This window comes from Tiliqua scincoides, chromosome 1, assembly GCF_035046505.1.
Source record: "Tiliqua scincoides isolate rTilSci1 chromosome 1, rTilSci1.hap2, whole genome shotgun sequence".
Classification (NCBI taxonomy): domain Eukaryota; kingdom Metazoa; phylum Chordata; class Lepidosauria; order Squamata; family Scincidae; genus Tiliqua; species Tiliqua scincoides.
Window position 1 is genome coordinate 36,228,232 of NC_089821.1, and position 21,755 is coordinate 36,249,986.

The 21,755-nt window shown below is 44.0% G+C and overlaps 1 protein-coding gene across 4 annotated transcripts in view; it reads left to right on the top strand.

The window, feature by feature from the left end:
• The window catches only part of NAV2 (neuron navigator 2), a 341,851-nt gene that overhangs the window by 273,567 nt on the left and 46,529 nt on the right, over positions 1–21,755 (top strand). For 2 of the 4 annotated variants that reach the window (XM_066636906.1, XM_066636914.1), the window contains 7 exons: positions 786–851; positions 2,803–2,847; positions 5,096–5,256; positions 6,279–6,467; positions 14,485–14,537; positions 15,380–15,403; positions 18,177–18,251. In XM_066636906.1, the coding sequence (XP_066493003.1) occupies positions 786–851; positions 2,803–2,847; positions 5,096–5,256; positions 6,279–6,467; positions 14,485–14,537; positions 15,380–15,403; positions 18,177–18,251 (613 nt within the window). The remainder of the gene's footprint in view (positions 1–785; positions 852–2,802; positions 2,848–5,095; positions 5,257–6,278; positions 6,468–14,484; positions 14,538–15,379; positions 15,404–18,176; positions 18,252–21,755) is intronic. The other 2 variants (XM_066636923.1, XM_066636932.1) reach the window with 1 other exon arrangement.

Below are 21,755 nucleotides of genomic sequence, written 5' to 3' on the forward strand. Positions count from 1 at the left end.
GTTCTTGTTATTATTGATTATAATATAAGCATTTTGTTTCAGTGCTACTGCAGCTGTGGACTGCTATGTTGCTGTATTTATCTTTTTGAGCACTAACCATGTGGAATGGTATGACCCATGGCCACATTGAGCCCATGGCAATTGGGCTGGTGTACTGACCTTCTGAAGAGCATTTTCACCATAATGCTCTCAATGGTGGTCCTTGTCCTTTATATCCTCCCCAGAAATAGATCCAAACACTTTGCCAGGGTGATGCTTTACTGATAAACCAAAGGATGGGTCCTGGTCTGTACATGTAATGTGATTGTTTTGACTTTGGAATGTCACTCACATGCTTGGTTCCAGGAGGGTAATACCTGGAGATGTGAGATGGGCCAACTTTGTTCTCTGGTTAAGGATCTGCATTGCAAGCTCTGTTTGTTAAGTTTTTTAGAATCTGTAACACTATGTACATTCCCATGGAAAGTGGTACCATTCCAAACAGACATTTTCCATGTGGATATGAAATGGCAACGAAGAAAATTATGCTGGAGCTCATTTTAAATGCCTCTTCAGAGTAAACCACAGGAGCGTAATCCATTTTGAAGCTTCTCTGATCCTGGTGTATAACTTACTCCACTATTGGAACCTTCTAATTTGTTGTGGCTTCATAACATAAAACAGCTGTTGAAAGCTCTTGATGGTTCTTATATATTTAATTGGTTTTTCCCCCCTTTCTTTCTTTGTGCTAATATTCCTCTCTTTTTTTGTTGTTGTTTCTGTCTTGTTGGACTTTATTCTTCTAGCCCTCTCTCTTCCCCTGCTGCTAGTCCCAAATTCTGCAGAAATACTTTGCCCAGGAGGCAGGACAGGTAATGCTGTCTCAAAGCAATAGAGGCCAGGAGAGCTCATTGCCAACACTTAAGGAGCCAAAGTGTATTGTGCAAGACCGTGCTCTGTGAAGAGTGTGTTTCACTCAAGTGTCAACTGTTCACTTAAAGACATGCCAGTGAGAGTACGCTTATTGACGCTGTGTCCCAGTTGACCCTGGGAAATGGCATGTGGAAGAGCTGATGAATGCAGTGCTTTTCAACACACACACGCATGCAGACAAATTGATGGCCATTTTCAAGTTCTGCAAATTTTATCTGTTTTAAACTCTCACTAGCATTTCAGCATTCTGGTCGCATGCTGCTTTTTCTCCCACTGTTTCAGGCCTTCTCACCTTTTGTCTTGATTCTCCCGCCCCCACCCTCCCAGTGTGGCTGGCCTATATTCCCTATAACAAGTCGCTCACTTCTGTTTGGCTCAGAAGTCTTATAGGGTTTTTGTTTTGTTTGTTTGTTTTTTATGTATGTGTATGTTCACGCGTGTGTGTTTGTTCTTGTAATAATTAATACAAGATGTTGGTAAGAAGCAAACATATAGCCAAATGCATCAGAAGGCTGTTGCTGTCATTTGTGATATTTTCCTCTGAGACCTCATAACCAATAGTTGTAGAAGAGGCAATAAATATGTAATACTCTGCCTTTTTTTGCAGAAGCACGATTTCCGGGGAGGGGGGCGAGACAGGAAACAAAACTGATGGGAGGTCGTGATACATGCTGATGTTATCCATACACATCAGTCACTCCTATTTTTCAGCACTGCCTTTCTCAGGCACATGTAGTACACAACTATCTGCCCACTCTTATCCATGTGATATGCTGGTGGATCTTATGAACCACTATAGCTGCAGCCACTCCAGTGGCAGGCAACTCACTGCCAACAGCACAGCAGCTGGTAAGCTCTGTACTGGCAGCGATCGGCAGCAGACCATTTAAACAATAGTCACTCTCTGTGTAGAATCAGTGAGATAGTCAGAAAAATTCAGGTGCTTCTTGGGAATGAGAACATAAGGCAAGCCTAGCTGAATTAGGCCAAAGGGCTATTTAGTTCAGCATCCTTTTTTCCACAGTGGCACAACCAGATGCCTCTAAGAAGCTCACAAGCTAGAGATGAAAGCAATAGCTCCTTCCCCACCATTGTTCCACTGCAGCTGGTATTCAGAGGTATATTTAAATATGGAGATAGCATAGAGTTATTGAGGCTAGTAGCCATAAATAATCATATGCTGTGAACCATGACCTCCCTAAAGGTCTTTCCTAGAAATGAAAAAGAGTTTTTGTAAATAGGACTCCTAGTGTCTGTTCAGTCCCATGTAACCCAGTGTTTAATTATCTTTCTAAATGCTTGCCAATTGATTTTACAAACAGTGCCTTTTTGAAAATGGAAGATCTCCAAGTGTTTATGTTGGAAACTAAGGGGTGGAAGCTGTAACAAATGAAATATTTTTTGAAGCATCTTATTGTCATTGGAGTCATTGCCAAAGATAAGTGGCTACACTCTTGTTTTGTATATCTGTGTTCTAAAGCCACTCATTTGAAGCATGTGTATCCACTTCATTTACAAGAATCGATGTTAGTCACTTTTGTGAGAGAGAAATAGCAAGATGCCTTTTTGATCCTAACCTTCGAATTGGTGCCAGAATTGACAATTCTGGCACCAAACTCCATATAAATGAACGTTGCTTACAACTTGCGGAGTTGTCTGAGAGCCTAGGGAGCAGGTTGGCTTCATTTAGCATGGAACCTTGTGCATGTTCTTTTTTAACGCAATCTACACACAGTTAGAAGTCTTTTGCATGTTGGCTTGCCAGGGGCCCTGTCTTTTCCATGCCATGACACAGCTGTTTAATAGTGAACTCTTCTCTCTTTCAAGCTGATCTTTTAATCCTCCCCTTTTGTTCTTTGCTGAAGTTCTTTTCTTTTAACTTTTCTACAGTGACCCACATCTTGATAGGAACACTTTGCCTAAGAAAGGACTCAGGTATTGGTGTTTCTGCATAGCTTAAGCAGTTTTCCATGTGGTTTTTGGAGCTTTGCTTTTGTGTGTCTTTTGTGGCCGTGAGTGGTGGTGATAGTGGTCTCTACTTTTGCAGTGAGTGGCAGCAATCTCTTCCTCCCTTTCCTCCCTCCCCCAGCCACTTTGAAGCAGATCATTACCTCCCACCCCACCCAACATGCTTCTCTTCATCTGATAGCTTCTCAGCTTCAGCAGGGACTGTGGCTGTTGCTGGCTGACTCTTTGAAAATCATCTCATGAACCATTGCTGGGTTTGATTTGCAACAATAATTTGCAGCTTTACAAATGAAGTAGTAAATGGCTGACGATATTCTCACAGTGTTTAACTTTTGAAATACATGATCAGGGAGAATTTAGAAGTCACTAAACGTGGAGATTTTTCTGTAGAAGAGCTGGAACTGAAATTAGGCTTTTAACAGTCAGACCAATCAGGCTCCCAGTCAATGCCTTTGTAATGTAGGGGATTTGACATCAAGATAAATTACACCAAGAAGAGTGTGTTTCCTTCTTCCGATAAACAGATACTGTTTTGCTAGATTTATTAACCTGAATGCTACACATCAAAGTGCTTGGGAAGCATCTGGCTAACTTAAAAAAAAAAATTCACTTCAGACCAGATTATGCTGCTTTTTAGAATAACCAAACTGTTGGCTTTAAATTATGGCTGCAATTTATTCCGTGCTGTAAACACATTGTACTTTGCAGCAGCTTTGATTGTCTCACTGAGCTGGATGCTGAAAGTGTTTTGCAAATGGTGGGGAGGGAATTGGGGCAGGTTGGTTGGCTGAATTGTTTTCTGGCTAAATAATAAATGAATCATTTGAATGTCAAAAAGGTAGGTATTTGCTTTTTTTGGCATATTGTGCTAAAATTTGTGTGTGGGCTCTAAGATTAGGGCTCTTAAGCCCTGAAAAGATCTATACACATGGACGACTTTCACTTCAAAGACTAACCCAGTAAATTCAGGATTGCTGGCAAGATGAAGAAGGTAGAGTTTCCAAAGTAGACTAGACAACTTTGTATCATACGAACATAAGAAAAGTTCTGCTGGATCAGGCCAAAAGCCCATCTAGTCCAGCATTCTGTTTCCCAGAGTAGCAAATCAGATGTTTCCAGCAAGCCCACAAGCAGGAGATGAAGACAGTTGCCCCCTTGTGCTGTTGTTCCTTTGCAGTGACATGTTGCTTGTGGTGCTGGAAGTGTATAACCACCATGACTAGTAAGCCATTGACACACCATGAGCGCCATTTAATTACTCTAGAACAAAGGATGACAATGATGATCACCATGATCCTGAACTCAGTTATGTACATGGTTTCATTGTACTTTGTAATTTATTTTTTGCACATACAATTTAATTCAGACTTGCAAATAGGCCCATAAAAATAACTAACCAAATAAGGGTGCAAGCTGAACCCTTATGTCAGTGCTTTCCAGCACTGGCCTAGCTGTGCCAATGGGACACGTGCTGCATCCTGCAGCTGGGTGTCACTCACAGAGGCGTCCTCAAAATAAGGGAATGTTTGTTCCCTTACCTCAGAGCTGTGTAGCCCTTATGTCTGGAAAGCACAGACATAAGGGGTTAGGATTGCGCCCTAATATACATAACATTTATTATCCAGTCTGCCTGCAAACTACAATGTAAAAATAACTTGAAAGGACAAAAAAAAAATGATCCCGAACTCCCTTGCCTGGAGGCAATTCTTACTTGCCGCAGCAAGTACATGAGTGGTTTTGTACAAGCCTATGTTGGAATGTTGGAATATGGCTGTTGGAAAACTCTGATCTATATCCACTGTGTTCTTCCTTGAGTAGTATTACATAAACTGCATTTTGCTTTGCTGTGACTGGTTTCCCTCATTCTATCTACCTTTAGCAGCAGAGTTTGACATATGTGAGACTGGAGCACACCAAAAAACAATGCTGTGAGATTGCATTTCATAAGAGACTAGGTCAGCCTTAATGTAATCATGTGATGAAAGGGACCAGCAAAGACCTTATCCTGAGTGTGAACTTTGGAACACTCCTACTGATAAAGTTTACTTATGTATGTAAAATCAGGTCCCCAGGGCTTCCCTCATTAACTTCCTTCTGTTGGCACAATCCATAGTAAACAGATTCAGAAGACTCATTTGTTCTGTCCATGTGCTTTGGATTTGGGCCCAGCAAAATTTGTCTTGCACAAAGACTAAGCCTAGCTATGTTTATGCAGGTATACTCCATCTTCACAACTTCGCAGTCAAGAAGAGGCAAAAGAATGGCTGCGTTCACACTCGGCTGGAGGCCTTCAGGATACAGTTGTCAGTTCTCCGTTTTCATCTGGTTCTAGCATAACGTCACCTTCTGGAACTAGATTTAACTTCTCCCAACTTGGTGAGTAATCTCTTCATGATTAGCATGCCTACCTTTAAAAGCTGAGTATAGCACAGTATCTTGTTGTCACAAATAAATGGACCACCTTGGCTTCTTTGTCTGACTGTCTTCTGGTAACCTACTGAACCAAAGCTCCCGTTTTCCAAAATAAATGCAGTCAAATTCAATGTAGTGTCCGTGTGGTGCTTTAGATATAACATTTTCATTGCTCAGAAAGAGATGTTCAGCAGATTCTTAGGCCTTTCAGAAAAATGAGATGGCTGAAAATGAGACAGGCTACAGATGGGCTTGCCATAGTCAAAACAAAGTAAAACAAAGGAGGATGCACTGTGATAGGGAGGGGAGAAACAAGCAGCAGGGATTTAATTATCCAAGTACAGTAGTAGTAGGTTAAGTAACTAGATGGCAGATCAAAGAGATGGGAGCTAGTTGACCTAGCAGTCTGGTAGAGGTGTGGCAGGAAGGAATAAATTGACTTTCAGTTTTGTCAGATAAATTGGCTTTCAGGTGGTTAAGGGTTTGACAGAGTGTACTTTGGTTAGGTTTGTAGCAGGACCTATCCTGAAGCCAGATCTAATTCAGTGTACCCATTCCCTAGAAGCCACATTGCATCTATTTACTATGTGAGCCAATCCCTTACCTTCTGTACTAGGGAAATGAGAACTCACTGGTTGGACAGAGGTGATACTGGACAAGAAGAGTAGCAGCAACTGAATATCTTCCCTTCCCGTTTCATCTCTGCCCTTGCACACTCACACACATCTTGCCAAAATTGTAATCTGCTGACCATCCATGGGGGGAGTTTTCCACAAGCAAGATACCACCATTAAGGTGCTGCTCTGTCACCAGTCACAACCCATTACAGTTTGGCTGCTGATTTTACTAAGAGCAGGGCCCTAGATATTAAGGATAGATATGTTTGTATCGTCCATCAAATAACTTCTTAAGGCAATAGAATATAAAATGTCTTGTGGTAGTTGCATGTACATTGATTCCTGTCTTTTCTGTGTCTTGCTTTGTAGCAAGCCCCACTACAGCAGCTCAGATGAGCTTGTCAAATCCAACCATGCTACGAACTCACAGTCTGTCTAACGCGGATGGCCCGTATGATCCTTACAGTGAAACCCGGTTCCGGAACAGCTCAATGTCACTGGATGAAAAGAGCAGGACAATGAGCCGTTCTGGGTCATTTCGGGATGGCTTTGAAGAGGGTAAGTTAACTGAAGATCTTTTTCCAAAGGTTTATTAAAGTTGCCAACTTAGGGACCAATCCTATCCAATTTTTCAGTGCTGGTGCAGCTGTGCCAGTGGGGTATGCGCTGCATCCTGTGGTGGAGGGGCAGTCACAGCAAGATATTGGAACATGTATTCCCTTAGCTCAGGGCCCCATTGCAGCTGCACCAGTGCTGGAAAGTTGGATAGGATTGGGGCGTTAATCAACAGAGGAAGAAAACTGTACCAAATGGAATCTAAAAAATTACTCAAATGTCAGAACATTTAGTGTCAATTAATATTAGTTTTGTTAAACAAAGAGTGAAAAATAAAAAAGAAAATAAATTTAGCTGATTAGCTAACTTAGACTTTGAATGGCATCCTCACTAGTGGTTTCATCCACAAAAGTAAGCTCTGAGCATCAGTGCTAACTTGGAATGCAAGCAAAGTTTTATAAAGAAAAGGAGGAAATCAGTGTCAGGATTCTGTTTAAACCTAAATATGATGCATAGCAGCCTAGGGACAATCTAGATGTGACCTTAAACATGTCATCTGTTCCTACAAGTTTGTTTGTTTTGTAAATAGCAACCACAGCCAGGGCCAGATCAGGGCTGAAATTGGGGGCAAAAGGTGAACGCTTCCTCTTCCTTTGCAGCCTGATTGGGTCTGCCCAAGGCTTCACTCATAAATTTAGTAATTCACATTTTGCAGGTATAAGCATGGTGAAATGCCCTTTTAAAGTGTGCCGTCTCCACTAAAAAACTCCCTTGCTTCTGATTGCAACAATGCACAGTCTCCCTTTTTCAATATGTAATGATGTGTTCAGTCTATGCCCTTGTATCTTTCTTGTATATTCAATTGTTTACTCATTCCTGTTCTAATCCTACTGCTTTACCTAATGCCGTTGCTCCAATAACCAGTTCCGTAGATGGCCTATCTATGAGGCCAACTGATACGTTCATCCAGGAGACTGGCAGGGGGCACCAATTTTTGCCCAGCCACACTTCTCCATCGCTCCTCCTCTTGCTCCCTGAATTGGAAAGGAAGAGGGGGACAAAGCGAAAGAGGAATTGTGGAGAAGAGGAGAATGTTGGGCTAGAATTTCTCCAGGGAGTACAAGGAGCAGAGACTGGTGCATCAGTGCATCCTTATCCTTCTGATAAGGAAGGGACAGTATTTGGCACAATCCATCAGGCACCAGGTGGTCTTGTGCCAGCTCTACCCTGTTCCATTAAAGTAGAAGTCAGCAACCTATGGTCCGCGGGCTGAATCGGCATACCAATCAAAGTTATCCACCACTTGTTCCCGAGGCCTTCACCAACTGTGTTTGATAGTGCTCTTACCCAGAAGGCAGCAGCACCAGGATTTCTGGAGGTGGGACTCTGGTTTGTAGATGACTCCACGGCTCCAGCTCCATGGTGTACAGCAAATTGGGTGGGAGGCTTAATCTCCAAAGCCAAGCTCTGTACAGTGTGGAGTACAGCTCTGTAGAGCTTGGCATCTTGGAAGTTCAATGATGACATCATCACCAAATGTCTGGCTGCTAAGCCTGCAAAGGTTACCCCTGCATTAAAGCATTTATAGTGTCTTGTATTTGCTTACCTTATACATTTCAAATTCCTAATTGTTTTAGGCAATGCAGATCTTTCTCTTGCAGAATTCATGCTTCTTTGTCTGAAATACCCTCAACTGAATGTGTTTTTGTGGTAATCTGTGGCTATAGACAGTTAGAGCACAATCCTAACCCCTTATGCCAGTGCTTTCCAGCACTGGCATAGTGGTGCCAATGGGACGTGTGCTCAATCCTACAGTTGGGTGTCACTCATGGAGGCCTCCTCAAAGTAAGGGAATGTTTGTTCCCTTACCTCAGAGCTGCATTGCCCTTATGACAGTGCTGGAAAGCACTGACGTGTAAGGGGTTAGGATTGCACCCTTACTGAATTTGGAATCACTTACTTCGATATTTGTCAAAACATGTTTTTAGGATTTTTCTTTCAAACAACAAAGATACCTAGAAACTAGTGATATTTTGTAGAATTGAATTAGTGTCTTGTTTAGATATAGAAGTGCAGCACAATCCTAACCCCTAGGTTAGGCCGGCACAAGTCACTTGTGCCGACCCAGGGGTATTGCAAACATGCCTTACGGAATTTGGAGTTGTGCTGGGCTCCCCACACTGGATCCAAGCCAAGTGGGGTATGTTTGCGTCCACTGAATTTGGCTGACACAGGGATGAGGAGGGTGGGGAGGGGCGTTTCGGAGCAGGGGGAAGGCAGGTGGCAGGTGTTCTTGGGGTGGGACCAGGATCCATCAGTTATGCCAGATCCTGACCTCATTCCTGGGTGGTGTGGAACAACCTCTGACTGATCCTTCTTCTCAGATTTGCACCATCCCCAGAGGTGGTGCAGATCTGAATAGACCCATTGGGGCCAGTGCAGCACAACCCAGGGTAAGGGGACAGTTTTCCTCTTGCCTTGGGTTGCACCACTTCTGGCCCAAAAATGTGCTCTGGATGCAGCGCAGGCCTGCTGGCCTTCCTGCTTCAGCGCAAGTTAGAATTGTGCCCTTAATGTCTTTTCAACTAAACTATGTGCCTAGCCCTGAAGTATTCAATCTGTGCATCCCGCCTCCCTAGTGAGGCATGGCTAGCCTCCAGGGGCGTCGCCAGGCATCTCAGGGAGAGAGGTGGCCGCAGCTGCTCTGCTGCTGAGCTCTGCTAAGCTCCGCTGCAGCCTCCTGACTTGCTGCTTTTCCGAGGCTGAGAACAAGATGAGTGGGGCAGCGTGAGGTGAGGTAGGTGGGGCAGTGTGAAACATGGTGGGGGGAGTTGGGAGAGAAGGCTGACTGGGCAGGCAGAGGTGCCGCATCTTATCATGGAGCTCTCTCCATGTGCAACCTTGCCCCATGGACTACATTTCCCAGTGTGCCCCTCGTCCTGGGCATCCTGGGATTGGTCAAGGCTGGAGGAGAGAAGAGTGTGGGGGTACTGCATCTAATCAGCACAGGGCGTGCTTCTGGGAGGCAAGAGTAAGTACAGGCAGTGCAGCGCTTTCCTCTGCTTGGGAAGGAAGGAGCTCTGCTCAGATGCACATGCTGCCTCCTGACTTGCTGCTTTTCCAAGGTTGAGAACGGGGTGGGTTGGGGAGGGCGTGGGAAACATGGTGGGGAAAGGTTGGCTGGGCAACGGAGGAGGTGCTGCATCTCATCAGCACAGGGCCCGCTCCTGGCAGGCTTCAAACTGGGAGGCAAGTCTGACCTAGAGAGAGCAGCAAAGCTCTTTCCTCCGCTTGGGAAGGAGGTAGCCCAGCATGCTCTTGGGGGGGGGGGTGTCCAAATGCCCCAGCCTGCATCCCTCCATCTTGCCTGGGGAAATAGGGGTGGCACCTGCATGTTGGGGTGTATGTGTGTGAGCATGTATTTCGGGGATGAGTTGTAATCTTGCTGTGTGTGGCTGCAATCCTAGTTGCACTTTCCTGGGAGTAAGCTCCATTGACTCAAATGGGACTTACTTTTGAGTAGACCTACATAGGCTTGGAGTCTGTCAGGTTAACCAAGGATCCTCGCCTTTCTCTTTTTTCTCCCCCTTCAAAAAAGAAAAAAGCCACTCTTGATGGCTTTGTCTCCAAAAATGGATTAAAAAATAAAAACACCATTCCTTTTCAGCCACCCCTCCTTTTCCTCCTGCCTCCTTTTTAGGGGGGGTTACTTCCCATGTTAGCTGCTATTATAAGACAAAAGGCACAATCCTAGCTAGGTCTACTCACTTCTGAGTCCTACTGTGTTCAGTGGGACTTACTCCCAGGAAAGTGAGGTTAGGATTGCAGCCACAATCTCTGGGTCTCAGTTTGCATCAGTTTGCAATTAGCAGATGCACACAAAACAAAGTCTTCCCCTCCCCCAGCAAATTCATCACTTCCCCCCTCCCTTTCCAAACTCCTCCAGGTGTGCTGCTAACAAACTCAGGGCACAATCCTAACCAGGTCTAATCAGAAGTAAGTCCTATTTTGTTCAATCGGGCTTACTCTCAGGTAAGTGTGGTTAGGATTGCAGCCTCAGAGTGCTGGCAGCTGTTTTTTGTTTCTAGTGTTTAATTATAACACATTTGTCCCCATTTTGGGGGTAACTGAGGTGAGGTGATGTAATGGGGAGCCATGGCCAATGGCTACAAGGATCAGGGGAGCCGCAGACTGGAAAAGTTTGAGAACCACTGGCCTAGCCTAACAGGGTGATCAGATCAGATAATATAGTATGTTGTGTCCATACTATATTATATATAATACTGCAATGAAGGCTGTTGAGGAAAGCAAAGTAATTAGAGATTTTAATGGCATGTTAAAACTAAGTTTTTGCTTAGACTAGTTCATCCATTTCATGGTTAACTATGAAATTGTTAATTTAAATATGATTTTCTTTTTCACCCTTTCCTAGAAATCATAGTGACAATGGATTTGTGTTTATGGTTTCATTTTTATTTGCATTTTAGACTACATTAATTCCTTTGGGAACAGCAAACAAGGAGAATTATAATTTTCTCTAATAGAAGGGAATAAAATTGAGAGCACTTAGAATGAAATATGTGAAATATTTTCTATGCCAAGATTAATATTGGAACCAAAGTGGTGTAACTTAATATAAACTTTTCAAGTGAGATCAACATCACAATTGATATTCAGATTTTCTAAAACATAAGCCCTTTCGTCTACCAACAAATTACCTAAATATCTTGGTATTGTATGACTATAAAGAGAAAAGTTGCTTATAATGGGAGCATTTCACTACTTTAGGGTGGCATAGTTTTTGCTTTCTGGTAAAAGTCACTTCTCAATTAGTTGGAAATGTCTTACAGTGCAATCCTATCTTGCGCTGGAACAGGCAAACCAGGAGACTTGCACTGTATCCAGCATGAGATAGGGCACCAAAGTAAGGGGGTAAGAGGCGCCAAAGTAAGGGCCCCTCAGCCAGAGGTAAGGGGAAACTCTTCCCCTTACCCAGGTAAGCCACTGAAGCCCCTTTGGGTCTCCTCAGACTTGTGCTACCTACTGAGGCAGCATAAGTCTGAGAAGACCAGAGCGGGTTGAAACCGCTCTGCGCTGCTCGGGAATGGAGTTGGGATCCGGCATAAGAGCCGGGTACCAGCACCACCTCCCACTCCTCACCCTGGGACCACCATCTCCTTGTCTTCCCTTCGCCCCAGAACGCCTCCCTCCTGCCTCTTTCCCACCCACCCCAGAGCCTTGTGTCTGCTGAGCTCAGTTAGGATTGCGTCCTTAGTCAAATTAATTTCAAAAGTATTTGTAGAGAAGCAGATATCAGAATAGAGTTGCTGCTAGAAAAGTGAACTTGGTGACACTATTTTATTGAGCACATGAAATGTAGTATTGCAAGCATGGCTGTAATCCAGTGACCCTGTGTGTGTGAGTAGCCTGCATGAGAAAGGCTAGATTGTTGGAGCGTTGAAGAACAGAGGGTCTTGACGCCATCAGAGGCCGTCACTGAATAGCAAGCAGGAAGAATAAGACAGGGAGAAAGAGAAAAATTACGTTCTCCATTACCTTTGATCCTGAAAGTATGCTTGTCAAAAATTCCTTTTCCATGCTCTTTCTCCACCGTGTGTAGGGTGTATACACTTTGCCCTTTGTGCAAGGAAAGTCTGGATCATGAAGCATTCAGTTATTTTTGGCATCAGATGTGAAAAGAGTCTTAACATGCTTTTCAGTAGAAATATTAACTACAGAGAAGTCAGAAACAGACTGTGAAGCAATAACTTCCATCGTGCTGTGTCCTTTAGCACTCATTTATTGTAGTGCTCTGTGTTGCAGCATGATTGACAACTATTCTAGCCAATAGGAGGAGTACATTCTGGGAAGTATGGGGCCAGTCAGCACCAGTGTCCTGCCTCACAGACATGGTTAAGCTTCTATAAGTGTTGTTTTGCACAGTGCTTGACTTTCCAAAACACATTCCCTGCAGTATGAGATGTATTGCTGTATGTATGCAGGCTTCTTTACACCGCTGTGAGAACACAATGCAGTTTCAGGTCCTCTTCCCTGTTCTTTTCCATCTGTCCTGTGATGGAGATCTGCTTGGCCTATGTGGTAGCTTGTCTCTTCAGAGAATGGGATGCATGCTTGCTTGCAGTTTTAGTGCCCCATCCTATCCAACTTTGCAGCGTCAATGCAGCCATGCCAATGGGGCATGCACTGCATCCTGCAGTGCAGGGGCAGTCATAGAGACCTCCTCAAAGAAAAGGAATGTTTGTTCTCTAACCTGGGAGCTGCATTGTGGCTGCATCACTGCTGGGACATTGGATAGGAGTGGGCTCTGAGTTCGGCTTCTTGACATCCTTCATTGGTTTAAATACCGATTTGCCAATTTGATTTGATGTATGCAGCTTCGTTGAGTTAGATGTCAATCCCTCTGGGTCTAACTGCACGTTATGGTAGATGAGTGGTTGAAGACTAGCTGGTAACATCTAGTAAAAAATCTGATGTGTCAACTCATTCTGTGTTCTCACATCTCCAGCCCACCTAAGTTCATCAGCTTCTGCTTGCAGGAGGTGGAAAAAACACAACATGCCATGCTGCCAGTTCTTTTAGTGAACATTACCAGAGGCAAACAGGTCTCTAGCAGCTGTTACCCATTGTATATAGTTAAGCCCTTGGCTATTAGGAGTGAAATGTAGATGTGAATGACTTTTTTTTCCAGAGCACTCTTTGAATGCAAAATTCCCTTAACAAGTGCAAATCACACATTGAAAATTTTCTTTAAACAACATGTATTTGTATTTCATCTTTCTTGCCCAACATGACCCAAGATAGCTTTACAAACTAAAAAGGAACAAGAAAACACAATCACAAAAATTCAGTAAAACAAAATCAACCCCAAAATACAAAAGTACTGGCAAACCTAAAAAGTACTGTATATACAGTATAAACCCATCAAATCAAGGTCTGTCTTGTTGCAGTCTTGTGACTGAATTCGGAATGTCTTAATAAAAATGTTTATGCTTTAATCAAATATCCAAGTGAGCAGCTGTGTTTAACTACTGGTCTTTCTTGAAACGAATGGTACATTAATCAGTGGCCTTTCCCTACTTTTACAGTTTAAAAAGTGCTGATTTGTTGTTGCTCCCAGACAGTAAATGTGTCCCCCCACAGCAACTTCCACCTTTGGGCTGATCATTTCAGTAGGATTGAAAGGAGAAAAAAGAATGAACCCAAGCTCTCTTGCCTAGCTTAGAGGAAAGAGTGAAAAAAAAAAATCCTCACAAAATAACCTCCCAGCTGTCCCAATCTGGAGCGCCTCCTTTTCAACAGGTGTTGTTTAAAAAAAAAAAAAAATAGAGAGATGGGGAAGTGTATTTAAAGTCACATCTATTTTGGTTTTAGTCTTAGATGAGAATGTTTCTTTTTTTAAAGCAAAATGTATGTACAAAACTACAATTTTTTCCCTTTTTTGGTCTAGCAGAGTTGTCAAAATATATATTTTTTTTCTCTTGGATTACATACCTTTAAAATGAAATGAGTCGTTATGTGTATTATTTATGCCAAAATATTTCTATTCAAACTCTTTTTTTGGTAAAATCTTTTAATTCCCTTTTGCTGTTTATGCTTCAGGCCAACCGTATGGTGAAACTGGACTGGTCAGTTGAACCTTTACATTGTCTGCTTCTCGTCATCTTCAGTTTCATTTTTCATGCACTGTCATAACTTTGTTTGAGATGCAACAAGCAGGCAAACGTTTACATGCAAACAATGATTTTTTAAAAGCTTTGTTTGAGACCATTTGAGGGAACGTTCTGTATAATGGCTCCATTTATTTCAGCTTCCTTCTTGATACCTCTGCAAAGATTGTTTTGAGCAAACACGTTTATGACTAGTGATGCAATTTTTTAATAGGCTGCTGATGAAATGTTAAACCCGCTAGCAGCATCTGCTGTGAATAATCTGCTATCATTACTGTATTATATACACAAGCGATCAGATGAGCAATGTGTTTATTTTCTGTTTTCTTTAGTGCACGGGTCCTCTCTCTCTTTGGTTTCCAGCACATCATCTATTTATTCAACGGTGAGTGTCACAAAATAGAAATGTCTATCTTCAAGCTCAAAATTGGGTACAATCCAGAAGATTCACCATGGGTTGAATCCGAACTGTTCACACATAGGCACTTCATGATTGCAAGCCCCATCCACTCTCATAGGCACTCTTTCTGTTCAGAAAAGGACCTCTTGCTTGAGTGAAATTATCCATCCATTCAGGTAAGAACACTGTGGCCACAGAACATTTACATGGCAACTGTTAAGTTACAACTGGATCCTTATTTCCCGTTGATTTCTGTGAATCTTAAGCATGCTTATTTCAGTTCTCCCATTTGTTCTGAATTTAGCTCTTTAAATTTTGTCAAAGAAAAAGTGGGTATGTTTAGTGGGTGTGTGATACAAATTGGGCAGCATAGGATATGTCTTGAAGAAGAAGAATGGGGATAGAAAGTTCTGGTGGATAAAGACTGGATATCAGAAAAACTTCCTAATGGTAGCTCCTCCGTATGGAGTTCTTTTCTCTATATCTGTTGCACTCATTAACCTCAGGATGTAGCATATTGAGAGAATAATGACATGACAGGACCAACTAGTCATGAAACAGGATCCCCATGATTGGATCTCTGAGTATCTTTTTCTTGGATTAAAAGCAGCCCCAGGGAGGGGCAAGTTGGATAAGGGCTGTAGTGCTGTGGGAGCAGAGGTTTTAGCCCTCTAACCCTGGGTCATTTTCCTGTTTTCACCCCATATATGCTGTTAGTTGCAGAAAAGGGAAAAAAAGACTCATAAAGTTTTGCAGTAATGTTGATTTTAATTTTGATTTTAATATACTCTTCATACATAAGAACTCTTAAAATTCTTCTTTTCCAGCCTGAAGAAAAGTGCCAGTCAGAGGTAAGGAGAAATTTATTTTCTTTAATGCTAGCTAACATATTTCCTATCTTCAGCGACTGGGACTTTCTTAGTATGTGGTGTTTCTAAGGTAGGCATTTCTACTCTCAGCTTTTGTAAAATTAAAGGCTCCAGTCCAGTTCTCCAAAGAATCCTCTCTACTTGCACGTGTGGAATACCCACCCACCTCCTACCCACCCATGAACCTTTCTGCCTTACATAGAGAACTGTGAATGTGCAAGGACTGCATGTGCCCAATAGATCAAATAGACTGAATGAATTGGGTCCCAGATGTGTGTATGTATTCCTACTGCTCCTGCCGCATTCCCTTATATCACTAACTTTGGGCCCAATTCTTCCCTCGCTGCTCAATGGTGGCAAGCCTCTTGCGACAGCATGGACTGCTGTAAAGCAGTCAGCATCTGTTGCAAAAGGCTCTAAGACATCATGTGAGTTATTGCGCTGCCAGCAGTGCTGGTGGGAAGTTGCTAATATACTAGCACCCTTCCCCAGACCAATCCTGCAGACTTACAACAGCAATTTAGCTGTTCCAGCTGTCCCACCTGCGCCACGGAGGCTTACCTTCAGGTAAGGGATCAGTTATTCCTTTACCTAGAGGAGACCTCCTGGACTACTCCCATCACCATAGGATAAAGCAGTTGCCATTTTGGTGCCTCTGCATCAACGGACGGCAGGTGGGATTGAATTGATCTGTTCTTATATTAAGTTTCCAGACTTAGAAAAAATTTGTTGCATGTATTGACTCCTGATCATAGCTTTTCCCAATTAGAGATTTTATTTACTAGCCTTGTTTCCTACTTTTTGTTGGTGGTGGTTGTTGTCTTTGGGTTGTTGGAATTAAAGACAATTTGCAGGCTGACCAGCTTATCAGAATAGCAACCCAGTTTGTCACCCCAACACAGAGATGTTATTTAGTGATTTTACTGCCATCTTCAAGTCCATTCTGACGGTACAATGGCAAGACCTGGGAGGAGACAGGAACAAAAATAAAGTTTTACATTCAAAGCCACATACAACTTTAACGGACAAGCCCTTAATTTTACCTTGGAACACAACTAGAAGCTAATAGACTTCTTGCAGAATTAATATAGTGTGTCCCCTGTGAGCAGTCCTAGTTAAGAATCAAGTCACCACCTTCTGGACCTGCTGAAGTTTCTAAACTGCTTTCAAGGATAGCCCTATGTAGAGCATTAAAGCAGTCATCATGGAGTTGCCAGTACATGTATTGTGAAAAGATGCCTGTCATTCAAAAAGAGGCTCAGTTGCCAAACCAACAGGCAGCACAATCCTAACTTGTGCTGAAGCAGGCAGGCCGGTAGACCTGCGCTGTATCCAGGGCAAGGTTGGGGCTGGTTGAGGCTCGGTCCGAGGCAAGGGGAAACATTTCTTCTTACCCCAGGAAGAGCCCCAAAGGCTCCAATGGGTCTAGTCGGATCTGGGCCATCCTAAAAAGGTGTCACAGATCCAAGCAGAACGGAGCAGCCTGAAGCTCCTCCACGCCACCCAGGAATGGGGCTAGAATCCAGCATAACTAGCGGGTCCTGGCCCTGCCTCCTGCTTGCCGCCTGCCTGCCCACAGGCCTGCCTGCCACTTGCCCTCCTCCTGCCGCGAAACACCTGCCTACCCCTCCCTGCCCTTCCTACACACACACCCCAACCTCTAACATAAGAACAGCCCCACTGGATCAGGCCATAGGCCCATCTAGTCCAGCTTCCTGTATCTCACAGCAGCCCACCAAATGCCTCAGGGAGCACACCAGATAACAAGAGTCCTGCATCCTGGTGCCCTCCCTTGCATCTGGCATTCTGACATAACCCATTTCTAAAATCAGGAGGTTGCACATACACATCATGGCTTGTAACCCATAATGGATTTTTCCCCCAGAAACTTGTCCAATCCCCTTTTAAAGGCATCCAGGCCAGATGCCGTCACCACATCCTTCGGCAAGGAGTTCCACAGACCAACCACACGCTGAGTAAAGAAATATTTTCTCTTGTCTGTCCTGACCCTCCCAACACTCAATTTTAGTGGATGTCCCCTGGTTCTGGTGTTATGTGAGAGTGTAAAGAGCATCTCTCTATCCACTTGTTGGCCTGCACGAACTCACCTGCTGCCACCTCCACAGAGCCTGGATCTGGCCTCCATGGAGGGCTTGGAGGGAGGTGCAAACATGCTTTACAGCACGTTTGCTACCCTCCTGGGCCAGGGTGCACTTAGGTTTGTGCCCTGAAGTTGGTATAAAGTCCTGGCCATAGCTGCCACCTGGGAATCTAGGATCAAAGTTGGATCAAAGAGAATTCCCAAGCTTTTCACTGGTGCCTACTGTTAGCAGCCATCTGATTAAATAATCACTACCTGTATTAAAAGCATAGTTGTGCCATTCTTTTAATACAGCTATTTCAATCTTTTTCATCTCAAGGCACACTGACAGTGTGCTAAAATTATGAAGGCACACCATCAGTTTTTTGACAATTGATAAGGCACAACACACTGCCAGTAGGGGCTCATGTTCCTCAGTGTCCTACTAATAAATGACCCTCTCCCAAACCCCTGCAACACACCTGCAGAGAGTGGCACAGTGTCTGAAAATTACTGTTCTAACATCTAGTTTGTCCAGAAGAGTGTTAGGCTTTAGAGATATCATTTGTTTCTTCTCTTAAGCAGTCATTTGTTTTCTCATTTTTACTTCTGTGTCAGTATCTTGTGAAGGTTGTATTTTAAAAACAAAATAATATTTTGAAATGTAATATTTAGATTCGCAAGTTAAGAAGGGAGTTGGATGCATCCCAGGAGAAGGTCTCGGCTCTCACGACCCAGCTGACTGCCAATGTGAGTATAATGCAGAAAGGCAGAAACTGATATTTGGCAAGCTAGATAATTTTAGAAATAATTTCAATATAATATTGTAACCTGAATGAATAGAAATGCTTTAATTGATTGTTAAACATAATTCATTCAGTTTAAGATTGCATTTGTGTTATTTTTAACTAATTGAATGGTATTTTGTAGGTCAGTCATACCACTTTGAGGCTTTGCTAAGTTAGATCTTTGTGACATTTACAGCCCAATCCTAACTTTTTGGAACGGGGAGGCCGGCTGGCCTGCCATGTATCCAATGCGAGGTGGGGGCGAAAAGCAACTCAGCCTGGGGCAAGGGGAATCGCTTCCCGTTACCCCGGATAAAACTGCAGCAGCCCCAATGGAGCTACGCAGATCTGCACCACCTAAAGAGGTGTGGTGCATATCCAAACAGCCCAGAGCTACCCGAGCTGCCTTGGAATGGGGTTAGGATCCAGCACAAGTGCTGGATCCTGGCCCCTCCTCCTGCAAATCTGCTGTTCGCCCATGGGCCCACCCGCTACCCGCTCTCCCCCCATCCCAAAACGCCTCCCTCCGCCTGCCTGCCCAGACCCCTGAACCGGCCTGGAAAGGCTGGCACAAACATAGGCATCCTGAGGCTTACTCCGGCATGGGGAGGCCAGCGCGCATCCTCACGCCAGCCTCCCTGACTCACAAGTCATCACAGATGTGCCTTATAACAGTACTGGGCCAGCACAAGGCACTTGCACTGGTCAAAGGAGCACTTAGGATTGCGCTCTTAAAACCATAGGTAACTCAAATTGTTTATGAAGTGCCAAGCTTACTTTTTTTCAGAGCAGACTTTCCTAAAGATTGGCATTCCTTCTGGTTTTGCTATTCCTTCCAGGCCTTGAAGTGCCAAAGCAAACCATAGGGTTCTCTGACTTAGAACAGGTTCTCCAGGTAAGGCCACACCCGGAGTACTGCATCCAGTTCTGATCGCCACATCTCAAAAAGGATGTAGTGGAAATGGAAAAGGTGCAAAAGAGAGCGACTAAGATGATTACTGGGCTGGGGTACCCACCTTATGAGGAAAGGCTACGGCATTTGGGCCTCTTCAGCCTAGAAAAGAGACGCCTGAGGGGGGACATGATTGAGACATGCAAAATTATGCACAGGAAGGATAGAGTGGATAGAGAGATGCTCTTTACACTCTCACATAACGCCAGAACCAGGGGACATCCACTAAAACTGAGTGTTGGGAGGGTTAGGACAGACAAAAGAAAATATTTTCTTTACTCAGCGTGCGGTCTGTGGAACTCCTTGACAGTTGCGTGCCTGCCATTGAGCGCCCTGGGGCAAATGCCCCAGGTGCTGGCCGCTGGGGCCCCACGGAAACCTCTCTGACGCTCCCAATGGGGGTGGAAACTGTGCTTTCGGTTGCCGGAAGCACAGTTTATAGCTCCGGGGAAACTCAAGAGGTTTCCCCGGCATTGGAGGAGGTAGCGCGAGGCTCAGTGAGCCTATGGTGAGTGGGGGGGGATTTCTACGCCAGGGGTGGCGATAGCCCACGGGGGCGCCATTGCGGAGCTTTGCCCCGAGCACAGGCTGCAGAGGTCCGCGGCTGCTCCTTGCCACAGGATGTGGTGATGACATCTGGACTAGATGCCTTTAAAAGGGGATTGGACCAATTTCTGGAGGAAAAATCTATTATGGGTTATAAGCCGTGATGTGTATGTGCAACTTTCTGATTTTAGAAATGGGCTATGACAATGCCAGATGCAAAAGAGGGCACCAGGATGCAGGTCTCTTGTTATCTGGTGTGCTCCCTGGGGCATTTGGTGGGCCGCTGTGAGGTACAAGAAGCTGGACTAGATGGGCCTATGGCCTGATCCAGTGGGGCTGTTCTTATGTTCTTATTCACTTTAACTGAGGGAGGATCTATATACGCATTCTGTTGTATGTGTGGATCATCCACATTGGAATTAATGGAGGACCCTTTGCTTTCAAGTCATTTAATTGTGCCCAAAACATGTACTGTGAATTCATTCCATTAATATGCAAGCAGCCAACATTTGATAAATAACTGACCACGCAACCTTTTTCCTTTTTTGTGAAAATGGAACTTACTGACCATGAGAACAGGAGTTTTGTCCGCTACTATGTCATTGGAACTGACAGTGGCTGCATGCACATGTAACACTGAACAGTCTTTTAGCACTGAGTGCCCAATCTGAGCCAAGGAGAAATGAATCCTTCCTGTTACATATGAATTAAGAAAATTGTGGTTTATTCTGACAATAGTTACAAACCAAGATCTGAAACCAGGATCAAACTGTGGGTTCATATACTGGATTGTGAATGAACTGTGTTTAGAATAAAGCACAACTTCCGACATGCAAACATAATGGAAAACTGTGCTTTATTCTGCAGAAAATGTTTTAAATCCCATTCCCTCATGTGCATGGAAGGAGAGGGGTGAACCTAAATCTCAATTCTACTTGACTGCTCATGCAAGTAGTGCTAATTCATGGTTAAAGCGGTACATGTGCATAGGACCTATGTGTTTTTTCATATGTATTTAACAAATAGATTCATTGGTTCTGTCAAAATCATCATCTAGCTTGGTTTGTATTAACAGGCAGCCCAATCCTAACTTGCACCAGCAATGTTATGCCAGGCCACATGTATCCAGTGCAGGTTAGGACATAGCTGGAGGTCACCTTGCAGTAAGGGGATATATTTCCCCTTATCCCAAGTAATGCCCCGGCCACCTCTATGATGATTCTTAGATCCATGCCAGCTATATAACTGGCGCAAATCTGGAATGCTGCTTCTAAAACCAGACAGCCGTGGAGAAGGTTAGGATACGATGGAGGAGGCGTCTGCTGATCCTGTCCTCTGCCGGGACTGATTCACCCTATCCGGCCCTCCCCCCACCCAGAAACACCCCCTCCCCACCAACCTCCCCATGTCCCTTCATCACCCAGTGCAACCTTACATGTGCTGGCCAGTGCTGCTCCTGGATGCAGTGCCGGCAGGCCGTTGGGCTGGCACTGCTGGCTCACAAGTAGTCACGAACATGCTTTTCCGCACATTTGTGACATCTGAACTGGTGCAGGCAGGGCTGCTCCAGCTCAGGTGGGGGGATAAGACTGCGCTGTGAGTGTACAAGTCTCTTAATGTATAAAGATGATATTTCTCATAAGTTAACTCCCTTCTTTATCAGTCTGCTGAGTCTGCTAGTTTAATTTTATTAAGAGGACTTCTTCTTAGGACTTGAAAGCTAATCAACACATGCTTGCTAATTCTTTTTATAACTCATGGAACAATTGTGAAATAGCAGCCATTTTTGTCTCTGTGGGCTGGTGTCACATCAACCATCTAACGATAACAGATCAATTTCACCCACACCAAGGAATTTACTAGCCCTTTCCCACTTTTGTATGCTGCTTCCTCCCATCCCATTTGAATTGTGAATTGTGAATATTTGTCTGTTCTTTTAATAGTTGGCACATCTTTTCAAGCAGGAAT